This window comes from Pogona vitticeps, chromosome 3 (genome assembly GCF_051106095.1).
Source record: "Pogona vitticeps strain Pit_001003342236 chromosome 3, PviZW2.1, whole genome shotgun sequence".
NCBI lineage: Eukaryota > Metazoa > Chordata > Lepidosauria > Squamata > Agamidae > Pogona > Pogona vitticeps.
This window is the reverse complement of record NC_135785.1, coordinates 226,288,789-226,308,483: the sequence shown is the minus strand read 5'-3', so window position 1 is coordinate 226,308,483 and position 19,695 is coordinate 226,288,789. Positions and strand designations below refer to the sequence as shown.

General features: G+C 40.7%; 1 protein-coding gene across 50 annotated transcripts in view; it reads left to right on the top strand.

Annotated features, from left to right (window-relative positions):
- BBX (BBX high mobility group box domain containing) overlaps nt 1-19,695 on the top strand; it is a 164,152-nt gene that overhangs the window by 98,117 nt on the left and 46,340 nt on the right. For 32 of the 50 annotated variants that reach the window (XM_078389892.1, XM_078389891.1, XM_072993916.2 and 29 more), the window contains 2 exons: nt 13,931-14,101; nt 16,349-16,591. The exons of 4 other annotated variants lie outside the window; for them this stretch is intronic. In XM_078389892.1, the coding sequence (XP_078246018.1) occupies nt 13,931-14,101; nt 16,349-16,591 (414 nt within the window). Of the gene's footprint in view, nt 1-10,057; nt 10,110-13,930; nt 14,102-16,348; nt 16,592-19,695 lie in introns of all 50 variants that reach the window. 14 more of the 50 variants (XM_078389895.1, XM_078389902.1, XM_078389903.1 and 11 more) reach the window with 2 other exon arrangements.

The following is a 19,695-nucleotide window of genomic DNA, read 5'->3' as shown; positions in this document are numbered from 1 at the left end:
TCCAGACATCTGCCGTGCTGCAACCTGGTCCACCCCGTCCACCTTTGTCAAACACTACCAGCTAGATGTCAGGGCACACACTGATGCCAGATTTGGCAGAACTGTCTTAGCTTCCTTCCTACCATGACGTCCCACCTGCCGGTAAGTGAAGCTTGCTTGTCACCCATATGTGTGCATTCACAGAGGCCACAATGAAGAAAAGAAGGTTACTTAACTGTAACCATAGTTCTTCGAGTGGTCCTCTGTAAATTCATACTACCCACCCATCCTCCCCTCTGTCCGTCACGGCACTTTAATAATTTAATAATTCCATAACTTTTGCCCGGCGGACATATCCTAGGAACTGAGGGGAACGGTGAGTGGGAGGAGCACTGCCTCATGGGAGATCACACCATAAAATTGTTACTTTTAGCTCTAGAATCTTCCAGGATCGTCAGCACATGCACGGACAATACCCATATGTGTGAATTCACAGAGGACCACTTGAAGAACTATGGTTACGGGTAAGTAACCTTCTTTTTTTGAGCCTTGTGATGAAAGATAGGCTTGGCAGTTGTGAGAAAAATAACAGTGGCGGTAGGTAATAGGAGAAGTATTATATTTGGTAATGGCTTAAGAAACCTAAGTTTATATTCAGTCCATTTATATGGGTGTCCATCATGAGTATAAATTTTATTTATTTATTTATTTTATTTATATCCCACCTATCTAATCAATTAAGATTACTCAGCTGTTTCCCTCTGTATTCTTGATTTGTAATGATTCTGTTCTAAAATAGTGACTTTCAAATTTTCCATGGAGTGTCCTGGTAGATTGAAATGGCTGGAAATAGGTTTCTTTGTTTGTGGCTTCTGATGTCAAATTTGTGACCATTGCCTCGTTTTTGTAGAGATTGTCCTGTTTGTCCTATGTAGAGTACAGAGGGGCATTGTTGGCAAAAGAGGGCATAGATCACATTAGCAATACAGTGGTGCCCCGCATAGCGAGGTTAATCCGTTCCGGATTAACCTTCGCTATACGAAATCTTCACTAAGCGGGAAGTAAAAAGCCATTGGAACGCATTAAACTACATTTAATGCGTTCCAAATCGGCCCTAAACTTCCCACTTAGAGAAGTTTCCTGGCCCCGGGCAGCCATTTTCGCGCCCTCCCCTCGCTTGCCGAGGGCGCGAAAACGCTGCGGGGGGCCATTTCGGGTCGTTTTGAAGCCGCAAAACAGCTGTTTTGCGGCTTCAAAACGGACCCGAAATGGCCCCGTGCCGCGTTTTCGCGCCCTTGGCAAGCGAGGGGAGGGCGCGAAAACGCGGCGCGGGGCCATTTCGGGTCGTCCGTGGCCGTTTTGAAGCCACAAAACAGCTGTTTTGCGGCTTCAAAACGGACCCGAAATGGCCCCACGCCGCGTTTTCGCGCCCTCCCCTCGCTTGCCGAGGGCGCGAAAACACAGCGCTGGGCCATTTTGGGTCCTCCAGCGCCCATTTTGGAGCCGCCGATCAGCTGATCGGCGGCTCCAAAATGGCCGCCGGACACCCAATCGTCGCAAAGCGAGGTGCGGCGATTGGGTGCTCCGTATAGCGATCCCGAAAAGGGGGATCGCTATACGGATTCGTCGTTGTACGGTGCGCTCGCTAAGCGAGGCACCACTGTAGTGCACAATATCAAAAGCAACCATTTGTTGTCAGATGAAGTGGATGTGTCCACGAAACCTCATATAAAAATATAATAGTTTTCAAGGTGCCACATGTTTTTGTTTTGTCTTGTTTTGTTTTGTTTCTTTGGATTTTGCTTGATATTCTTGCACAAACACCTCTGTCTCTTAGAAAACAACAACTACAACTTCATACTCAACAATGACATTCTATACATGTCTACTGAGAAGTAAATTATGTAGCGTTCAGAAGGGCTTATTTCCACACAAGTGTGCACGGGATTGTAGTGTAAAGCCTTTTTTTCTTTTTCGAGCTACCCCTTCCACCCAGTTATCCTTATAAAATACCCATAGTGGAACATATTAGTGGACTGGATGGGCAATCTGTTTTTCATGAGTAACCTAAGTCCTCTAGAGCAGTGATCCCCAATCTTTTTAACACCACGGACCAGTTGGGGAAGGCGGGGTGCACACACCCCGCGCTCATGCACAAAGGAACAGGGGGCCCTCGCGCAGGCGCATGCACACTTGTCTGGGTGTGCGAAGGGTGTGGGCGCGGGCGCTCACGTGGGTGCAAGTTTGCTTGCATGCACAAAGGAGCTGTGCGGGGGAGTGCGTGCAGGGTGGGTGGGATGGACCAGCACCGGGCTGCAGACCAGGGGTTGGGGACCCCTGCTCTAGAGAAAATGGCCTAATACAGTAACTTCAACAAGAGGATAAAGTATGTTGTGATTAAAAGAACATTAAAAGATACAAACACAGCGTTGTTTGTCACTAAGTAATTACAAGATTCACTTTAGATGGAACAAGGACATAAATTACAAAATTTCTTTGGTGTTTACTTCTTCGATTTCATTCCAACTGTTTGCCTTTGAGCAAACCTGACAGTTTTTCAGGGTCCATGTCTCTGTCAGCAGGCATCTTCTCAAAACAAGCATCTCTCAATTACATTCACTGGTTGGTCCGAGGTAGCTGAGGATCCCCTTGAGATTCAGAGCATATTCACTTCTCAGGATAATATTCTTTCTGGCATGTGCATATGGACGTGGTAACTATCTTGACTGGAATTTATCTGGAAGTGTCATTATGCTGTTCCCAGCTGTTCTGTGGATAAAACTTAAATGCATATTCCCAAACAATTGATCAGCCTCTCCCCTAACAGTTGTCCAAATCAGCACTTTGAGAATTTGGCAGTAGACTCTGACTGTGGGGCACTTGCATCATCCACTGTGGTGCTGGATCCTTTCAGAAAGATGAGCTACATACAATACCAAGGCATAAAAGCAATAACACTATATCCCTGGAAATGTGAATCAAGGCTCGGGCAGGGAGGGGAATGAGGGAGACTTTTCTTCAGCTGTTAGTTACTTGTGACATTGCAATTTATTGTAAATCTCTACTAGCAAATTGTATTCCATTTGCTCACAGCATGTTCCCCATTAGACCACTAATTCTGTGAAAGCTAGAAATGCTCATTACTAGCTCTCTGCTGTGAATCAGTACAGAATTGATTCTCTGTCTGACCAGTAATTAGTATGAAGTAAATGAGGATTTTTCTTTTTACATTTCATAGGTTAAAATTCTCTAACCCAGTTATCCAGGAGCTAAGAACCCAATTAGAATTTTAAACTATCCTTGGAAGTTTAAATATCTTTTTAGTAATCCAAACAGTAGGAAAAAAATCGTATACCAGCTCATTAATGCAAAAGAAGTCCTTGGGGCTTTGCATTGTACAACTAACACTTTATTTCTCATCACCTTTAGATTGCTATGCTTAAAAACATTATAACCACATTTATTTGTGTCTGTTTTTTTTAACCTTTCTTTTGGGCTAACTCTCCCCTTTCCACAAACTCATTCTGGCCATCTCTCAACAAAGTGCCATGTGGTGTCCCCCCCCCCCCACCCCAATGTTGGTGGGAAGAGTCAACCAACATATCGCTAGGGCTTGCTGATGTCCGGTTTGCTGTTAATTGAGACGTGCTACAGATCCCTTTCTTAAGTTTTACTGTGGTTATCTGACAAAAGTGAGTGGATGTCAGTTTGGGTTATATCCAGTACTCTGTGTCTTCCTGGACAATAGGAAGAAAACTGAGGGGCATGTGGTGGTGGAGAAGAAAAGCAAGGGAAGCCCCTACAAATGATATTGGAATCCATTGTTAGAAATGCAGTCTACATTTTATTGCAGTTAATGGGAATGCTTCAAGATGATGACATCATCATCTTGACATCAGTGGGGTAATTTCTAATCCATGTGTAATTTATGTATTTTCAATGTCTGTTTTTAAAGTTTGTCTCATTAAATTTAGAATGTCTGTCCTGATAGTAATCCTCTGGTGACATTCCTCACAATTTAGTATATTATAATATCTGCCTCTTTTTATATCAGAGTGTTACAAGATTATGTTACAAGAGGGAACAACAACAAAGGAAAACTAATTTGACAGAATTTGAGTTACATACTTCTGATATAAGTAATGCAGGAGGTCTAGAAATTCAATAAACAGTGTTCTGTTTATTTTAAAGAATGTTATCCATACTTTTGTGTTGAAGTATTTTCTCTGTGCTCCTTATATATATTACTTATTGTGTATGCCCATGACAGCTTCTTGAACTTTAATAAGATTCTAGTGATAATATGTGGTTTCTAATTTCCTTTCATCCAACATATCAAAATGGCTGGTATTATTTGATCAGGTCTTTTTAGACTAAGTAGTTTGGGCAAGTACAGGAATTCTGCTAGGGCTATAATTATAGATATTTATCATTCTCTTCATTTATATTTATTAGAGTAGTTTATGTTTTCCTTGGCATAGGCGTTGCTTTTTAGCCAGATCAGATTGCTTAGGTGTATAAGGAAAGTGTTCCATGTCCTCAACAAAATGCTTCTGCTTAATTTGCTCATAATCTAGGTTCAGGATATGGAATTGCATTTTAGTGCTACTTCTTAATGCGTAGGCTAGCTGACCCCTTCTGTTTTGGCTGATATAGGGTAGGGGAATCACACTGGCCATCAGCAGAAACAACAGAGAGTGGCACCTGAAAGATTAGTTCACATAAGCTTTGGCCACTTCTTCAGAAGCATCAAGTATAGCTTCAATAGGCAGACAGTTACAGAAGCAGGAGGACAAAAACATGCAATGTAATGGGAATGCACTAGAAGCAGTATGGTGCTAGTCTCAGTAGTGATCATTATGGCTTGCTAATGGTCTTTCCTCCAGTTATCAGGCACTATTTCCATGTCCCTCTCAAAGTCTCTAGGAACAAGTGATGACTTAGCATCATTCTAACAATCTTGCAGAGTGTGGAGCAGAAAGAGTTGTAACAGTGAGTTTAGCTACAGTAAATTATTGCCCACATCCAGGATAGAAATCTGTCCAGATGATGTTTGGCTGCAGTTAACCATCAAACTAGGCAGTGATGATGAATGGTGGGTATTAAATCCCAACAACGCTTGGAGGAATACACATTCCCTATCTCTGCCCCAGATGGTTTCAACCTGTAGCAAAATTTGATTGGAAAGGAAAAATTAGAATTATTGCCTCATTATTATGAATAAACTTTGATAATGCAAATTCTGCCACTGCAATTTCTGGTCACTACAGATTCTGATTGGGTTTTGCTGAACATGTAAGCTGTTGTTAAGAATGAGATGATTAGTTGCAGTACAGTTTGCTCACAGATCCAAGCTGTGGAATAGGGAATGACAGAAAACAACGGTAAGAGATAAAATGGAGCAAAATCATAGTTGTATTTTGATGGAAAGGTAAGAATATAGAAGAGTGTATGTAGGAGACTATTTCAGAGATTTGAGGTGGTGTTAGTTGATCTGGGCTATAAAAGAAGTGATTGATTCTGACAAAGCGTAATTTTGTCAAAGCATTGTAGTTTGACCTTCCTGTGTATATATACAGTACCTCCCAATTCACAGAATTTATAGCTTATTTATGTTTGATGGCATACTGTAAGAAATAGTTTAACAGAATAAGTTTAAAGGGATTTAAAAATGGGACTTCACTATATTTTAAATTCTGGTTTTTCATAACACATTGTCACCAATCCTGTTACAGAATTATGCATTACTGAATTCTGTTGTCATTATGTGTCATCAGATTGTTTCCGATTTATGATGACCCTATACATGAGCGCTGTCCATAATGTCTTGTCCTGAATAGCCCTGTTCAGCTTTATAGACTCAGGCCTGTGGCTTCCTTTAGGAAGTCAATCTGTCCCATTTTTGGTCTTCCTTTTCCTGCTGCCTTCCACCTTTCCCACTGAATTGGGCATTATTAAAGTCCCTTTCTCATGGAGAAAAATGAGTTTCTTTACATATTCAGCGTTACATAAGAATTAAGGTTCATTTTCATATTGCAGACATTTTACCTCTTTTTGCTCAAATTGTGTTATTTAGAACAGTGGTTCTTATCCTTTGTAACTCAGGTGTTTTTGAACTGCAACTCCCAGAAACCCCAGCCAGCAGAGCTGATGGTGAAGGCTTCTGGGAGTTGCAGTCCAAAAACATCTGAGTAACAAAGGTTAAGAACCAGTGATTTAGAATAGCAGTCCCCAACCTTTTTGGGGCCACGGACTGGTTGGGGGGAGCGAGCTCCATGTGCAGGGAGGCAAGGGCACTCCCACGCTCATGCGGTGGGCATGACACACCCACTGCATGAGCATGACACACACACCCGCATGTGTGCAGGGGGTGGAGATCCATATCCGCGGCCCAGTTCCGGCAGGCCCACGGACCGGCACCGGGCCACAGACCGGGGGTTGATGACCCCTGATTTAGAACACCTTGAGTAGTTGAACTATAAGAGAAGCATAGAACACATTTCTGTAAAACTGATGAACTAAATAAATGGCAAGAAATGCTCTTTGCTTATTCTGTCTGCCCAGTGAAGTACAGTAAAATACTTGACTCAGTTATTTGGATAATTCATATCTAATCAGCCATCAGACATACATAAACAGACACTTATAAGATGTAGAAAGTAAGAATTAAACATGTCTTCTTTTCAGATTTTAAAAGTCTTACTAAATTTCTGTTTCTACTAAGTTTTAAGCAGCATGTCATTCTGGAAAATTCTCAAATACAATAGAGTGTTTAGAATCATGCTGTGGGATTACTTATATTCCTTGAAGATTTTCTTAATCCCGTTAAAGCTGCAGGGAACAGAGCGGTGCCAGTTCTGTTTGGTTTTGAAACACTAACAATTCAGCAGTGCCTTTTGTGCATGATTATATGTCACTTCTTGAGCATTTTTTCTTGACATCTTTTAGTATTCCTTCAGAATAATTGGGACTGTCTAACAACTGCTGAATTAACTGAAAAGGGTTGCAAGCGAAGTGCACGGAAGCAAGGGGGTCTAATGGTGAATGTAGTATAGCAGTAGTCATCAAAGTGCTTCGCCTGGCACTCTGATCTGCAGCTCTCCAGAATCATATTCTTTGAATTTTCATTTCATGGATTCCTGTGATCTGAGCATGGAGCAAGAAAATCTCACAGCCATCTGACAGTTGGTGTAATCTCTGCCAGTCATCAGCATCTTCACCTTGAGCTGACAGCATGTGTGAAACAAGAATTGTGGAATCTTACTGTAAATTGTTGTCATACTAGTATTCATAAACATGTTTATGTTAAAAATAATTGAACCGTATGGGCTATAATTTAAGAACAGAAATATACATCCTGACCATAATAATCTTCTTAGAAGTAAGGTTCGGTTCTTAAATTGTAGTTTCAAGTGGTTGTAATGTAGGACAGTCTAGCACTGTGCAAATTGCTGCAGATCTGTGATCTTGTATCTATGCTTTACTGAAGTGAACTTCTGGCCTTTAGGGAATGGAGCCAAGTTCCTTAGAGCCAGGTATGCAGACCTGAAGTAGTGAAGAAAGGCAAATAGTCTGATGTGTAAGGTCTTCAGTCATAGCAAAGGAAAAGTCCTGTTACAGAAAGTTTTTTTTAAAAGTAGAGTTGGAATAAATAGTCATTTCTTGCAAGAGAGGAAGTATACAGCGGGGTTCCCCAAGACTTTTATTGAGCCTGTTGCTTTTTGATTCATTCATAAATGATGCACAATAGCGGTGAGCCAAGTGTGCTGTCAACACCAAATTATTTACAGTGATGAGAATAAAAATCAATTCAGAAGAGTCCAAACAGGTTTCAAAGTAAGTGCCACGGGGATTAAAATGATACATGGCTGAAATCCTGTTGCCTATTGCCCATATGCTCCATTGATTCAAACAGGCCTACTCTGCTTGCAACTTACCTTAGCATAGTGGATCACAACTAGAGTGGACTCATTTAAATCAATGGAATTTGCACAGTAATTGATTTGCTAAATCCCCTCTAATTCAGTGAGCCTACTCTAGTGCAACTGCTATACTAAACAACAAGATTTCAGCCAGTATTTAATGTTGATGGGGCAATCAGTCAGTGAGTAGGCAATCAGTTAATCAATAGATAGTGTTGTACTGATGAGATCTGATCTAACAGTGACTGTTCAGAAAAGAGATTTGAGTCATGCAGTGGATAGTTCAATGACAACCATAATCCATTATGCAGATAATGTAAAAAAGACAAATTTCATATTCAGTGTAACTGAAAAGGGGTTGAAAATAACATTACCAATTTTGCTATTGCCCTCAAACATAACTATGATATTAATATTCTTGAAATGCAGTCCTGGTAAAAAAAAAATCCCAGAAATTATGGCCCCTTCTGCATGTAATGATGATGGTGATGATGTGCCATTAAGTCAGTTCTGACTTGTGGCGTCCCTTTTCAGGCTTTTCCAACTACAGAATATTTAGACGTGGTTTACCATTCCTTTCTTCTGAGGATTTCCCAGGACTTGCTTAAGGCTGCACAGAGTGGCTCTACTTGTAGAGAGACCTAAACCACTTAAGCTATCCAGCCATCTTAATGCAATTTGGGATTAAGAAATCATTAATCAAAAGGCATCAGACCATATGGAAACTGCAGCCAAAATCAGAAGACAACCAATATTCAAAAACAGCTGGGAATTGGAAAGAGAGCTGAGAAAGAACTGGGAAAGATTTTTCAGTGTAAGAATGTGCTGCTGGATAGGCCAGGATCATTGGTGTGTTCCTAATTACTATGTATGGATATGAAAGCTGGCCAATGAAGACAACTTAACAGGAAGAAAATGGACTTTTATGGAGTGTGCTATAAGCTTTACAGATACTATTGATTGCCACCAAAGGAAAAAAAGGGGCTCTAAATCAAATGAAGCCTGAATTCTAACTGATAGTTTTGGACATGTGAAAAGATAAGATTCGCTAGAAAAAGAGAATAATGCTAGGAAAAGTGGAAGGTGATAGGAAAAGAAGAAGGCCTAACCTGAAATGGACTGATTGAATTAAGGAAGTAACACACTTTGTTTTGCAAGACCTGTACTGGTCTGTTATGGTAGTAGCTTTTGGAGATCATTAATTCATAGCATCACCATAAGACAAGTGGGTTATTGCCACATAAAATCATATACGGTAGTGCCTCGCTTAACGGGCGCCCCGTTTAACGACGAATCCGCATAGCGAAGAAGAGTTTGCGATCACTTTTGTTGATCGCATTGCGGTGTTCCCTAAAGGGAAAATCGCTTTGCGATTTTTCCCCATAGGCCCCATTTTCCCCCAGCTGACCAGTGGGGCTTCGGACCTTCCAAAGCTCCCGCCAGTCAGCTGGGGGAAAATGCTGGAGGGCGCTGGGGAGGGAGGGCGGGGGAACCTTCCCCCGCCCTCCTGGCCAAGCGCCGGCCGGTCAGCCGGCCGAACAAGCAGGGGTGCGCTCGGGAGAAGGAGCCTTCCTCCGCCCTCCTGGCCAAGCGCCGGCCAAAAAAGCAGGGGTGCGCTCGGGAGGAGGAGCCTTCCCCCACCCTCCTGGCCAAGCACAGGCCGGTCAGCCGGCCAAAAAAGCCGGCGTGCGCTCAGGAGGAGGGCGGGGGAGCCTTCCCCTGCCCTCTTGCCCCAGTGCCAGCCCCATTTTCGGCCAGCTGATCAGCGGTTCCAAAATGGCCGCCACAACCATTTTCGCGCGATTTCCTCGCTTACTGAGGGCGCGAAAATGGCAGCGCTATGGAGGATCTTCGCATAACGGTGAGTTTGGGCCCCATAGGAATGCATTAAACGAAGTTTAATGTGTTTCTATGGGGGTTTCCCACCTGCATTGCGATGGTTCCGGATAGCGACGATTAATCCGGAATGGATTAACGTCGCTATGCGGGGCACCACTGTATTAGTCTTTTGTATATGCTTCAGTATCCTAAGATACTCTGGCTTTGACCTCAAGGTGCCCATCCTTGAACAAAAGAACTTCAGAGACATTCTAAATGGAAACAGCTGAACAAATGTGCATCAGGAAGTAATACTCCTCTCCTATTGGTTTGAACAGGAACAGAGGATTTTCATCTCAGTACATATGTCAACCTGCTCATTTATGCAAGGTTTGTAATACAACCCATTTTTGCATGTTTTATGACAATTGCCTAGTCAGTTTTCTCTATTCTGAGTTTTCCATTCCTATCCCCTTATGGTTTAAATCTCCCACCATCTATTATATATCTATTATACAATTTAAACTCTTGTACCTAGCTTGAACAAATACTTTTGTTCACTCTGTATGTGTTCTGTGCTGTCAAGTTGGAACTGATTTATATCGACCCTAAGAGGGCTTTCAAGGTAAGGGAGATATTTAAGGAGTGGTTTTACCTGGCACTCTGGTAAAACCTCTACCCCAGTGAGTTTCCATCGCCAAATGGGGATTCAAACTCTGTTCCCCAGAATCCTGGTCTATCACTCTATCCACTACACACCACACTGGGAATTTCTTCAGTACTGTATATGTATGTTAATCTGCTTATCTATTTTTGGGTGGGTGGCCACCTCTACTGCCTTGCTGCATGGTATCGAAGTTTCTGACATCTGTCCAGCAGCCACCTGGTCTACGCCTTTGACTTTTGTCACACACTATCGTCTAGACGTCAGGGCCACGGAGAAGAGTTTTGGCAGGGCTGTGCTGACTTCGATGTTGGTGTGATGGCCCTCCATCTGGTGAATTAGCTTGCTAGTCACCCATTCATGTGCATTCACAGGGACCACAAAGAAGAAAGAGAGGTTACTTACCTATAGCCATGGTTCTTCAAGTGGTACTCTGTGAATCCACACGTCCTGCCCATCCTCCCCACTGTCCATCACTTGCTTGTCTTGGAGCTTCAGAGCCTGACAGCGGCTAATACCTGTGCACTAGAGGATTGTGGGAGGAACACCTAGCCCCTGATGGGGGTCCCACAGGGCACCCCAAAACACTGAGGAGCTCTCTTGATCTCTGGCAGGACTGGGGCTGTGCAGCCCTTTACTGAGTGGGAGGTGCAGCCAGGTGATCACCATGACTTGGGGGGTCAGGGGACAGAAGGGGGTTTCACTCCTTTTACCCTCTTTCTCTCTCCAGCAACAAAGAAACTGTTGCTGGAGAGAGAAAGAGGGAGAAGGCTATCTGAGACCCATTGAATTTCCAAAGGCAGTGCAGGTGAGGGGATTGCTTTTCCCCAATATGGTATGGGGAACTGTGTTTTGCAAGACAATGTTTTCTATGGATAATTTTCGCAAGACAGTGATTTTTTCCCCAATTGGAACACATTAAATGGATTTCAGTGCATTCCAATGGGGAACTGGGTTTCAAAAGACAATGTTTTCACAAGACAGCGATTTCAATGGAACAAATTAAAATCGTCTTGCGAGGCACCACTGTACATTTTCAGGGAGGCTGTACAAAAGGCACAACAACACTGTCTCGGAATATGCTGTATCAGGAAAGAAAGTACAAAGTCCAAGAGATCATGAGCATGGTTAACAAATTGTGTCAAAGAAACTGCTAAAGGAAAACCTCTTGCTTTCAGGAAGTGATTTTGCTTCATTTGGGAACAAAAAGTGCAATAGCAATGCAAGCAGACAATAAAGAATGCAGAAAAGGGTTTCGAGGAATTTGCTGCTAATAGCTTTATCCCCACAGTAAAAAGGTTTTAAGTACTGTATACCAATCAGCAGAGAATCAGTGACAGATATAGTTCAGTAATTGAAGCTGTGGAGTTTAAGAATACTAAAGGAAAATAAGATAGAGAAGGTAAATGACAGCTACAAGAAGTACTTGTCCACAAAATGCATAGTTAACTGTGGAATCTTGCAATCATAATAGGTGATGCCGCTACCTTGGCCAACTTTAAAGGAGGATTGGACAGGTTCATGAAGGATAATTTTATCATTTTCCATGAAAGATGCGAATGTATAACCTCCAGTATAAGAGACAGTTTGCCTGTACTGTATATCCAAGTTGCTGGGAAACACACACAAGAGGGTGCTGTTTCTAGCCACTAAATGAGCAAAATGATGGCCAAAATAAGCCTTTGTTCTGACCCAGTGATTCTCTTTTGTATAAATTTGTTTTCAATAAGCACTTAGCAGTAATTATGAAGTATTATGTTCTTAACACATTGATTCAGTGGGAAATGGTGTAGGGGGATTCATCTCCTCCAATCCCCTATGCCTATCTCGACAGCTGAGGCAGGGGGATGGTTGCTGTAGAAGTCCTTGTGCAAGAGAATGTGTTTTTGTATTAGATTTGGTGATCTAAAGAACAGTATCCCATTTGGTTAACGAGTATAACATTCCTTAATGTAGATCAGATAGCTTCACCAAAACAATGAAAGTATTTGACAACTTTAAGGTGTGTCTCTTGAGAAGCAGGTTGTAATCCATGAAAGCTTGTTATGAAATAAACTTATTAAAGGTATCACAGTACTTCTAGTTTTGGCTTGTTTTATGTGCTGAAAAAGAATAACACAGCTGCCTCATTAAAGATTCACAATATTTCTAGCCATATTTTTATTAATTTTATGTGATTATTTCTTGTTTTTGAGAAATGCGCAAACATTTGGCATGTATTTCAAATACACAGCTTAAAAAGAAAGCTGTGTGAGTTACAGATAATTAATGGTTATATGGAAATATGTTAATATGTCAAAAGGCTTTCAGTTGAAATTACATGCAATTAAATATATAAAAATAAAGATGGTGGCTCTAGGTAAATGTAACTCCTAGGCAACAAAAGCAAGAGAATGTTTCCATGTTTTTAGCTGGAGTAAAAATAGCCATTCTAATACTATAATATGCCTGTCTTCCATATTCATTGTGCTGACATTCTGCAGACTGCTATCTTTAACACTGGAAAACCTTTTTGTATCTTCATTGAAAGCTTTCACAAGAATGCTTCCTCAGGCATTCCTTTGTTAGTCGTATGTTTATATTTAGCACTAAATTTCTAAGAAGGCATGGGATGAAATTTCCTCAGTTCCATTAACAAGTTCAGTAAGGGACTGATTTTCCATACTCCATGCAACTGAATTATAACTTAACAATGAAAATAATGCTCTTTCATATGTATGCTTACAAGTCATCTTTGTATCTGTGTGCTAATATGAATAAGTCATAGTTTATATGTAAACATGCAAAGTAAAGCAAAGTGTGTTGCTTATGCACTACCTCTTAGTACTTAAAGTACTCTGGGCGGTTTACAGTTTAATTGTAAATTGTCCCCCAACAAGCTGAGTACTGACTTTACCAGTCTCAGAAGGGTGGAAGGCTGAGTCAGCTGCTGAGCATATCGAGATCAAACTGAGCTCATGGGCAGAGTCTTGATTGTGGTACTGCATTTTAACTATCACACTACATTATGAGTAACAATAGTAAATTTACCTGTGATTCCTAGTATAAATACTTCTTTCGTTCAAGAAATAAATACAGATCCTACAGTGATATGCCATTCACTGACAAAAGCGACTTTCATTTTTACCAGCAAGACCATAATGTTTCGAAACTGAGAAGAAACATGTCTTAACTTAGCTCTCCGAGACATATTTGATGGGACAAATGGTAAAATTTGACCTTTCTTTCACTAAATATCTAGTCCACCTCCAGCTGAGTGAGTGTTAAGTGAATGTTTTTGTTAATAGTACCATAATGCAAACATCAGCCTTCCTTCCAGTGCATTGTGAGCGAAACATAAAGTGAAAATCACTGCATGACTTATCCATTCAAAAGTTACCAGGGCTGTCACCTAGCAACATTCTTTGTGTGGAGTAACATCTGTTGAGGTTGCAGATTAAAAATAGGTATCTACATGTAAAGCATGAAAAAGTGGGTTCAAGGATACATATTTTTAATATGAGCTATTTTTATTGTTTGGTGGTTTTGTTTTGTTCTCTCCTGGTAGGTCACAGTAATGAAAGGCAGCAATAGGAATAAAGATAATTCAACAGACGGAGAGGGAACTGGAAAACGACCAAAGAGAAAGTGTCTTCAGTGGCATCCATTGCTTGCAAAGAAAATCCTTGATTTTTCTGAAGAGGAGGAAGAGGAAGAGGACGAAGAAGAGATTGAAAAGGTAGACCTACCCCATCAAAAAGAAGATTTTCAGTAGGACATCCTCTAGAATTTACTATCTGTATACATCTTCTGAAGCATTAGAAATTTAAGTCCATAGCTTAGAAAAGTCATTTCAAAGAGGTCACTCAGTATTAATACTGTGGTTTATCATATTCATAGTTTGTTATATTTTTAGGGAGTCTTGTTCATAACAAGGCAGAAAATCCTTGTTAAATTTAGTATGTTTTAAGGCCTGCATCATAGCCTGAATCCATGTAGTCCATCGTCCTGTCTCTACCAGATGCTCAAAATGTTCACAACAAGGTCATGAGAATGCGAGTCCCGTCCCATCTGTCTCTCCAGATATTGCTATTAAGAGGCATGTTCTTTCTGAATTTGGATAATGCCAGAGCTTGAAAGAAGTTACGTTTTTAGATGACAATTTCCTCTAGGGAATTAGTGCCATAGATTGTTAATTATCATAGTTTCATATAGTCCTGTTCATTTGTCAAAACCACTGTAAAGCCATTTAAACTGGTAGCCATGACTACATCTTGTGGCAACAAATTTCAAGAGTTCATTATCCATTGTGGAAATCAGTGCACATTATAGCACTTCCCACCCACCTGCTTCAAATTTATTTAAAGGCTTTATGTACTGCTCAAGATGGCTAATGCTAACAAGTGAAAAGTAAACATTGAAATAAGCATATATCCTCCATAATGAAAACCACTCAGGCAAGCAAATACAGTTTAGTGCAGGACCATGAAACTATTAATATTCCCACAGCCCTTAATAATAATAATAATTAATGACAATTATTAATGAGCAGCATACATACTGCACCAATATTTAACAGATACTTATGTTTCAGTGGTCCCCAACCTTTTTGACACCAGGAATTGGTTTAGTTGAAGATCATTCTCCCAAGGACCGGGGGTGGTAGGGGAGAGGTACTTGTTATGCAGTAGGATGTTGGAGGATAGCTTTGAATCGAGTTCATAAAGGAAATGGCAAGCAGGAGGTGAGCTGCAATTGAAGCTCCATCTCCTCTTAGAACCTAATAGGAGCGCAGGCTCCTATTAGATTCAAATGCCACAAGCACAGCTGATCTAGCAGCAGCAGCAGCAGGAGGGGAGCAGGGAGAGAGGTTCTGCCTCCTGTCAGATCAGCAGCGACATTAGAACCTAATAGAAGCATGCTGACAGGAGGCGGAGCTTTGCTTGTCACTCACCACCTGCTCATTACTTATCTGTCCCAGCCCTTCCAGGGCCATGGACTGGAGGTTAGGGACCCCTGTGTTATATAATACCAGTTAATATTTTTTATAATTTTATTTGACTGTGTCTGTTGTTTTTAATAATAATAATAATAATAATAATAATAATAATAATAATAATAATAATAATAATAATAATAATAATAATAATAATAATAATAATAATAATAATATGCTGTCAATTCTGATTTATGGAGACCCTTTTAAAGGTTTTCCAGGCAGAGAATACTCTGAAGTTGTTTGCCATTTCTTTTTTCTTGGGGGAACCTGGGGCTATGCAGCTTGCCCAAAGCCATACAGGCTGGCTCTACTTGCAGGAGGCACAGTGGGAAGTTGAACTCCAAGCCACTGGCTCCCAGCCAGATACCTAAGCCACTAAGGTATCTTAAATAGGAAAATTTTATTCAAATTGTAGAAGACCATTTGAGAGGGAGAGTTGAACTACGCTTGAGAATAAACCTGGCCATGGCCAAATTCTTTTAACTGAATATTCCACCTTGAACCTTTGTTTTTCTGAATGTAGTGTATCATTTATTGCTTAAATAATTGATCCCAAAATATCTGCTCAATTGTTTCTTTTGAGTGAACTACTTGAAATGCGTGCTAATTGCAGATTTTAGGTAGAATCTCAGTTTAGATTTTGGAATCAATGATTAGTGGGCATTTACTTACTTAATTCATTTGCTACCCCATTAGTGCAAGCATTTCGCTGGGTGTTAAAGCTTTCAAAATTATTCAAAAACAATGCAGTGATGCACAGACAGTAATTAAGGCATAAATACAAGTAAGTCTATAAAATCTAAAATTAGATTAGTAAATAAAAATAAAAATAGAAAAAATAAAATCAATTAATCAATTAAAAATTAATAGCATTCAAGAGATACAGTTATTAAAGGCAATTGTAAATAATTCCATCTTTACCAGTTTTATAAAGAACAAAGACATGACAAGAAGTACTTGTCAGTGACATGCTTTACACATAACTAGGTCCATCTCCTAAGTTCTGATGGTCTTGAGCATGATGCAGAAGAGACAGAAGATGAAGAATCTTCAGAGCAGCGAGCTAGAAGGCCGATGAATGCATTCCTTCTGTTCTGCAAACGTCACCGCTCCCTTGTGCGGCAGGAACACCCCCGTCTCGACAATCGTGGTGCTACCAAGATACTGGCGGATTGGTGGTCTGTTCTAGATCCTAAGGAAAAGCAGAAATACACCGACATGGCCAAGGAGGTATACAGTGACATATTTTACTCCTCATACTTGAAAAACACAGTTAGCCATAGCAATGCAGTGATCAGCTACAAGGATTTTCATAGGTTTTCTATAGAAAGGCCAAAACATATGTGTAAATTTATTGATGTAAAAGTACACAGCAGAAGTTGGATGATGTCATCATCCTGGTCAGTAAAATATAATTTAAATTAAATGAAAGCTTGCTATCCCCCGCCCCCTAATTTCAGGTTCTGAAGCCTTCATGAACCTTTGGATGAGGTGGGGGTCTTTAATAGCCAAAAATTGCCATTGATGGTTCTGATCCCTCCAGCGTTAATCCAGCAGGAGAGTTTTTCCCCCTCTTTATTTTGCTTTCTTTTGGTTCATTCCTTTGTTGGATTATTTTTGCTGCCACCTGCTGGACTCAAAAAAGAGACCAGAAGCATCAAGTGGTGTGTGTGTGTGTGTGTGTGTGTGTGTGTGTGTGTGTGTGTGTGTGTGTGAGAGAGAGAGAGAGAGAGAGAGAGAGAGAGAGAGAGTGTGTGTGTGTGTGAGAGAGAGAGAGAGAGAGAGAGAATCTCCCCGTATTCTAATAGTTATGATTATATCTTTACATCAGAATTGACTTGAATGCCCATGCTGATGGTATTTTTTGTCTTTGTTTGCTTTCTTTTCTTGGGTTTTGGGGGAGCGGGCTGAGTGTGAATGTTTTAATTTGCCATGTTTTTTTTCTCTCTGTGTAGGGGGTACTTTCTGTTTGACTTTTTACAATTTTTATTTTATTAGTTTACTATGTACCTGTTGTGCTAAAGGTATATATTTTTGGGGTTTGGGTTATTGTTTTATTTGCTTGTGTGGGCCTGGGGGGATTTTGTGAATGTGTGAATTTGGTCTAAATGGGTGTCTGTACAGACCAGTGGTCTTAATTGAGTGCCTGTATAGTTTTGATGATGATTGTTCTTTCTCATGTACTGTTGTCTGCTTGGAACAGAGTGATTCCCTGTTGCCTTGCCTCTACTGTTTTGGAGTAATTTTCAATGGTTCTTTAAGGTTTTTTTCAAGTTCCAGGATACCTGAATGGGAAACATGAGTGAAACCTTAAAGAGGCTTTCCCTTCACCAGAGGAAAGTTAGCATAGAAGGAACACAAATCATTTAATAAATGAAGAACCAGTAAATGGAAAATGCAGAAATGATAGAGAAACATTGCAAGAACACAAAAGAATTTGAGAAATTTTCACTCTGCACATCCCTTCCTGACTGCCTAGCTCAGAGTGTCCTCAGAATCAGGCCTTCTAAGAGGAGGAGTTACTGAAATCACCTGTTTCAACTTTGCTAGTTACTTCCTCTGCAAGACCTGACTCTAGGGATCTTGAGTTCTATGAAGGATAGCTGAATTTTCCTTATTATCTTCATACTCCCTTGGAATGAGCATCATGCACTGCCATCTCCCATCCCTTTCAAGAATGGGATACAGAGATCTGCGTTCTCCCATGGATGGTCACTTCTTCCCTTATCTTTTCAGGAAGCATAGGGGAATGCCACTTATATCTCCTTGTCTTTCATTTTGGAGGAATGACTACAATTGCAGCTGTAGTCACCTTTCTCTTCATTTAGGAAGCAGCTGATTCTGTAGAGCTGTGCAAAGCAATGGCCACTGGTGGGAGGCAGCAGATTTGCTGCCCTCAGCGCTCCACTGTGTAAGGCAAATACCACAGCAGACCTGTTGGCCTCGCTTTGTGGAACATGAATCCTTTATTGCTTATCTAAGCCTTCTGATAGTGTGTTAACTCTTGAAACTCTCTCAGCCGTTTGAATTTGCTTATTCTAACTCTGGTTTCTAAGAATGATTTTCTGTTTGGAAGGAAATGTACAGTGGTGCCTTGCTTAACGGGCGCCCCGTTTAACGACGAAATCGAATAGCGATGAAGATTTTGCGATCGCAAAAGTGATCGCATTGCGATGTTTTAAATGGGCAAAAATTGCTTTGATGATCAGTACCCTGTTTCGCTTACCAGTCATCGCAAAGCAATGATTTTTTAACAGCTGATTGGCGGTTCCAAAATGGCCGACGGGTTAAAAAAATGGCCGCCTGCTGTTTTTTGGGATGGATTCCTCGCTTACCGGGCAGCGAAAATGGCCGCCCTATGGAGGATTTTCGTTTAAAGGTGAGTCTGAAGCCCATAGGAACGCATTGAAGGGATTTCAATGCATTCCTATGGGCTTTTTTAAATCGCATAGTGACGAAATCGCTTTGCAGCGATTTTTGCTGCACCGATTATCGTCGCTATGCAAGGCACCACTGTAGTTTGAATATAGCCTTCATGAATGTAGCCTTCACGAATACATAGTTTGATTTCTATTTATTTGTTTTGCTCAGTACAGTAGAGCTGCTTGAATAACAATAAGTAATTGCTGATTCCCCACTGCAATTACTGTATATTTTGATTATTGTATTTTTCATTGAAATCGCCATTGAAAAGTTGGATGAGAGTTACTTGGTTCAGTCTGTGTTGGGATGTACTAACTGCATGGTCCAAATTCCCTTTGGGCTCAGAACATAACATAAAACGCCTAAAGGCTTTTAAAGAAAGAGAAAGGAAGGAAGGGGGAAAAGCAGTTGATAATTAATGTTTGTTTTAAAGCAGCCAATCAAACTTGCTGGTATTTGTAGGATTTGACTTAGCTGTTTAGCATGAAGATGTATTATTGCTTGTGCTTTTATTTTTTCCTCTGCTTCTTTCCTTAGGCTGAAATCCAATAGTGAGTTTCTTGGTGTAAGCTCCACTTAAATCAATGAGTCTTACTTTTGAGTAAAGGTTTATAGGGTTGTTCTGTAAAATTCCTGCCAGAGTTAGCTTTCCTTCAGTATTTTGTGAAAAGATGAGGGGTTTAATTAGTAATACACTCAGAACCCAGGCTAAAGAGAGGCTCTGGGAGGAGTCATAAGAACCCTGTGGATCAACAGAACCATCAGCAAGCCTTCATTGTTAGTAAGGGCTATTGTTTTGAGAAGCAAGTTTGGATGCATTTTTCTGTTGGCATGAACTTTGATCAGGCCTTGTAACTAATTAGCCTTTTCATCTTACTGAAATAATTTACCTTCCTGTTACGAAAACAAAA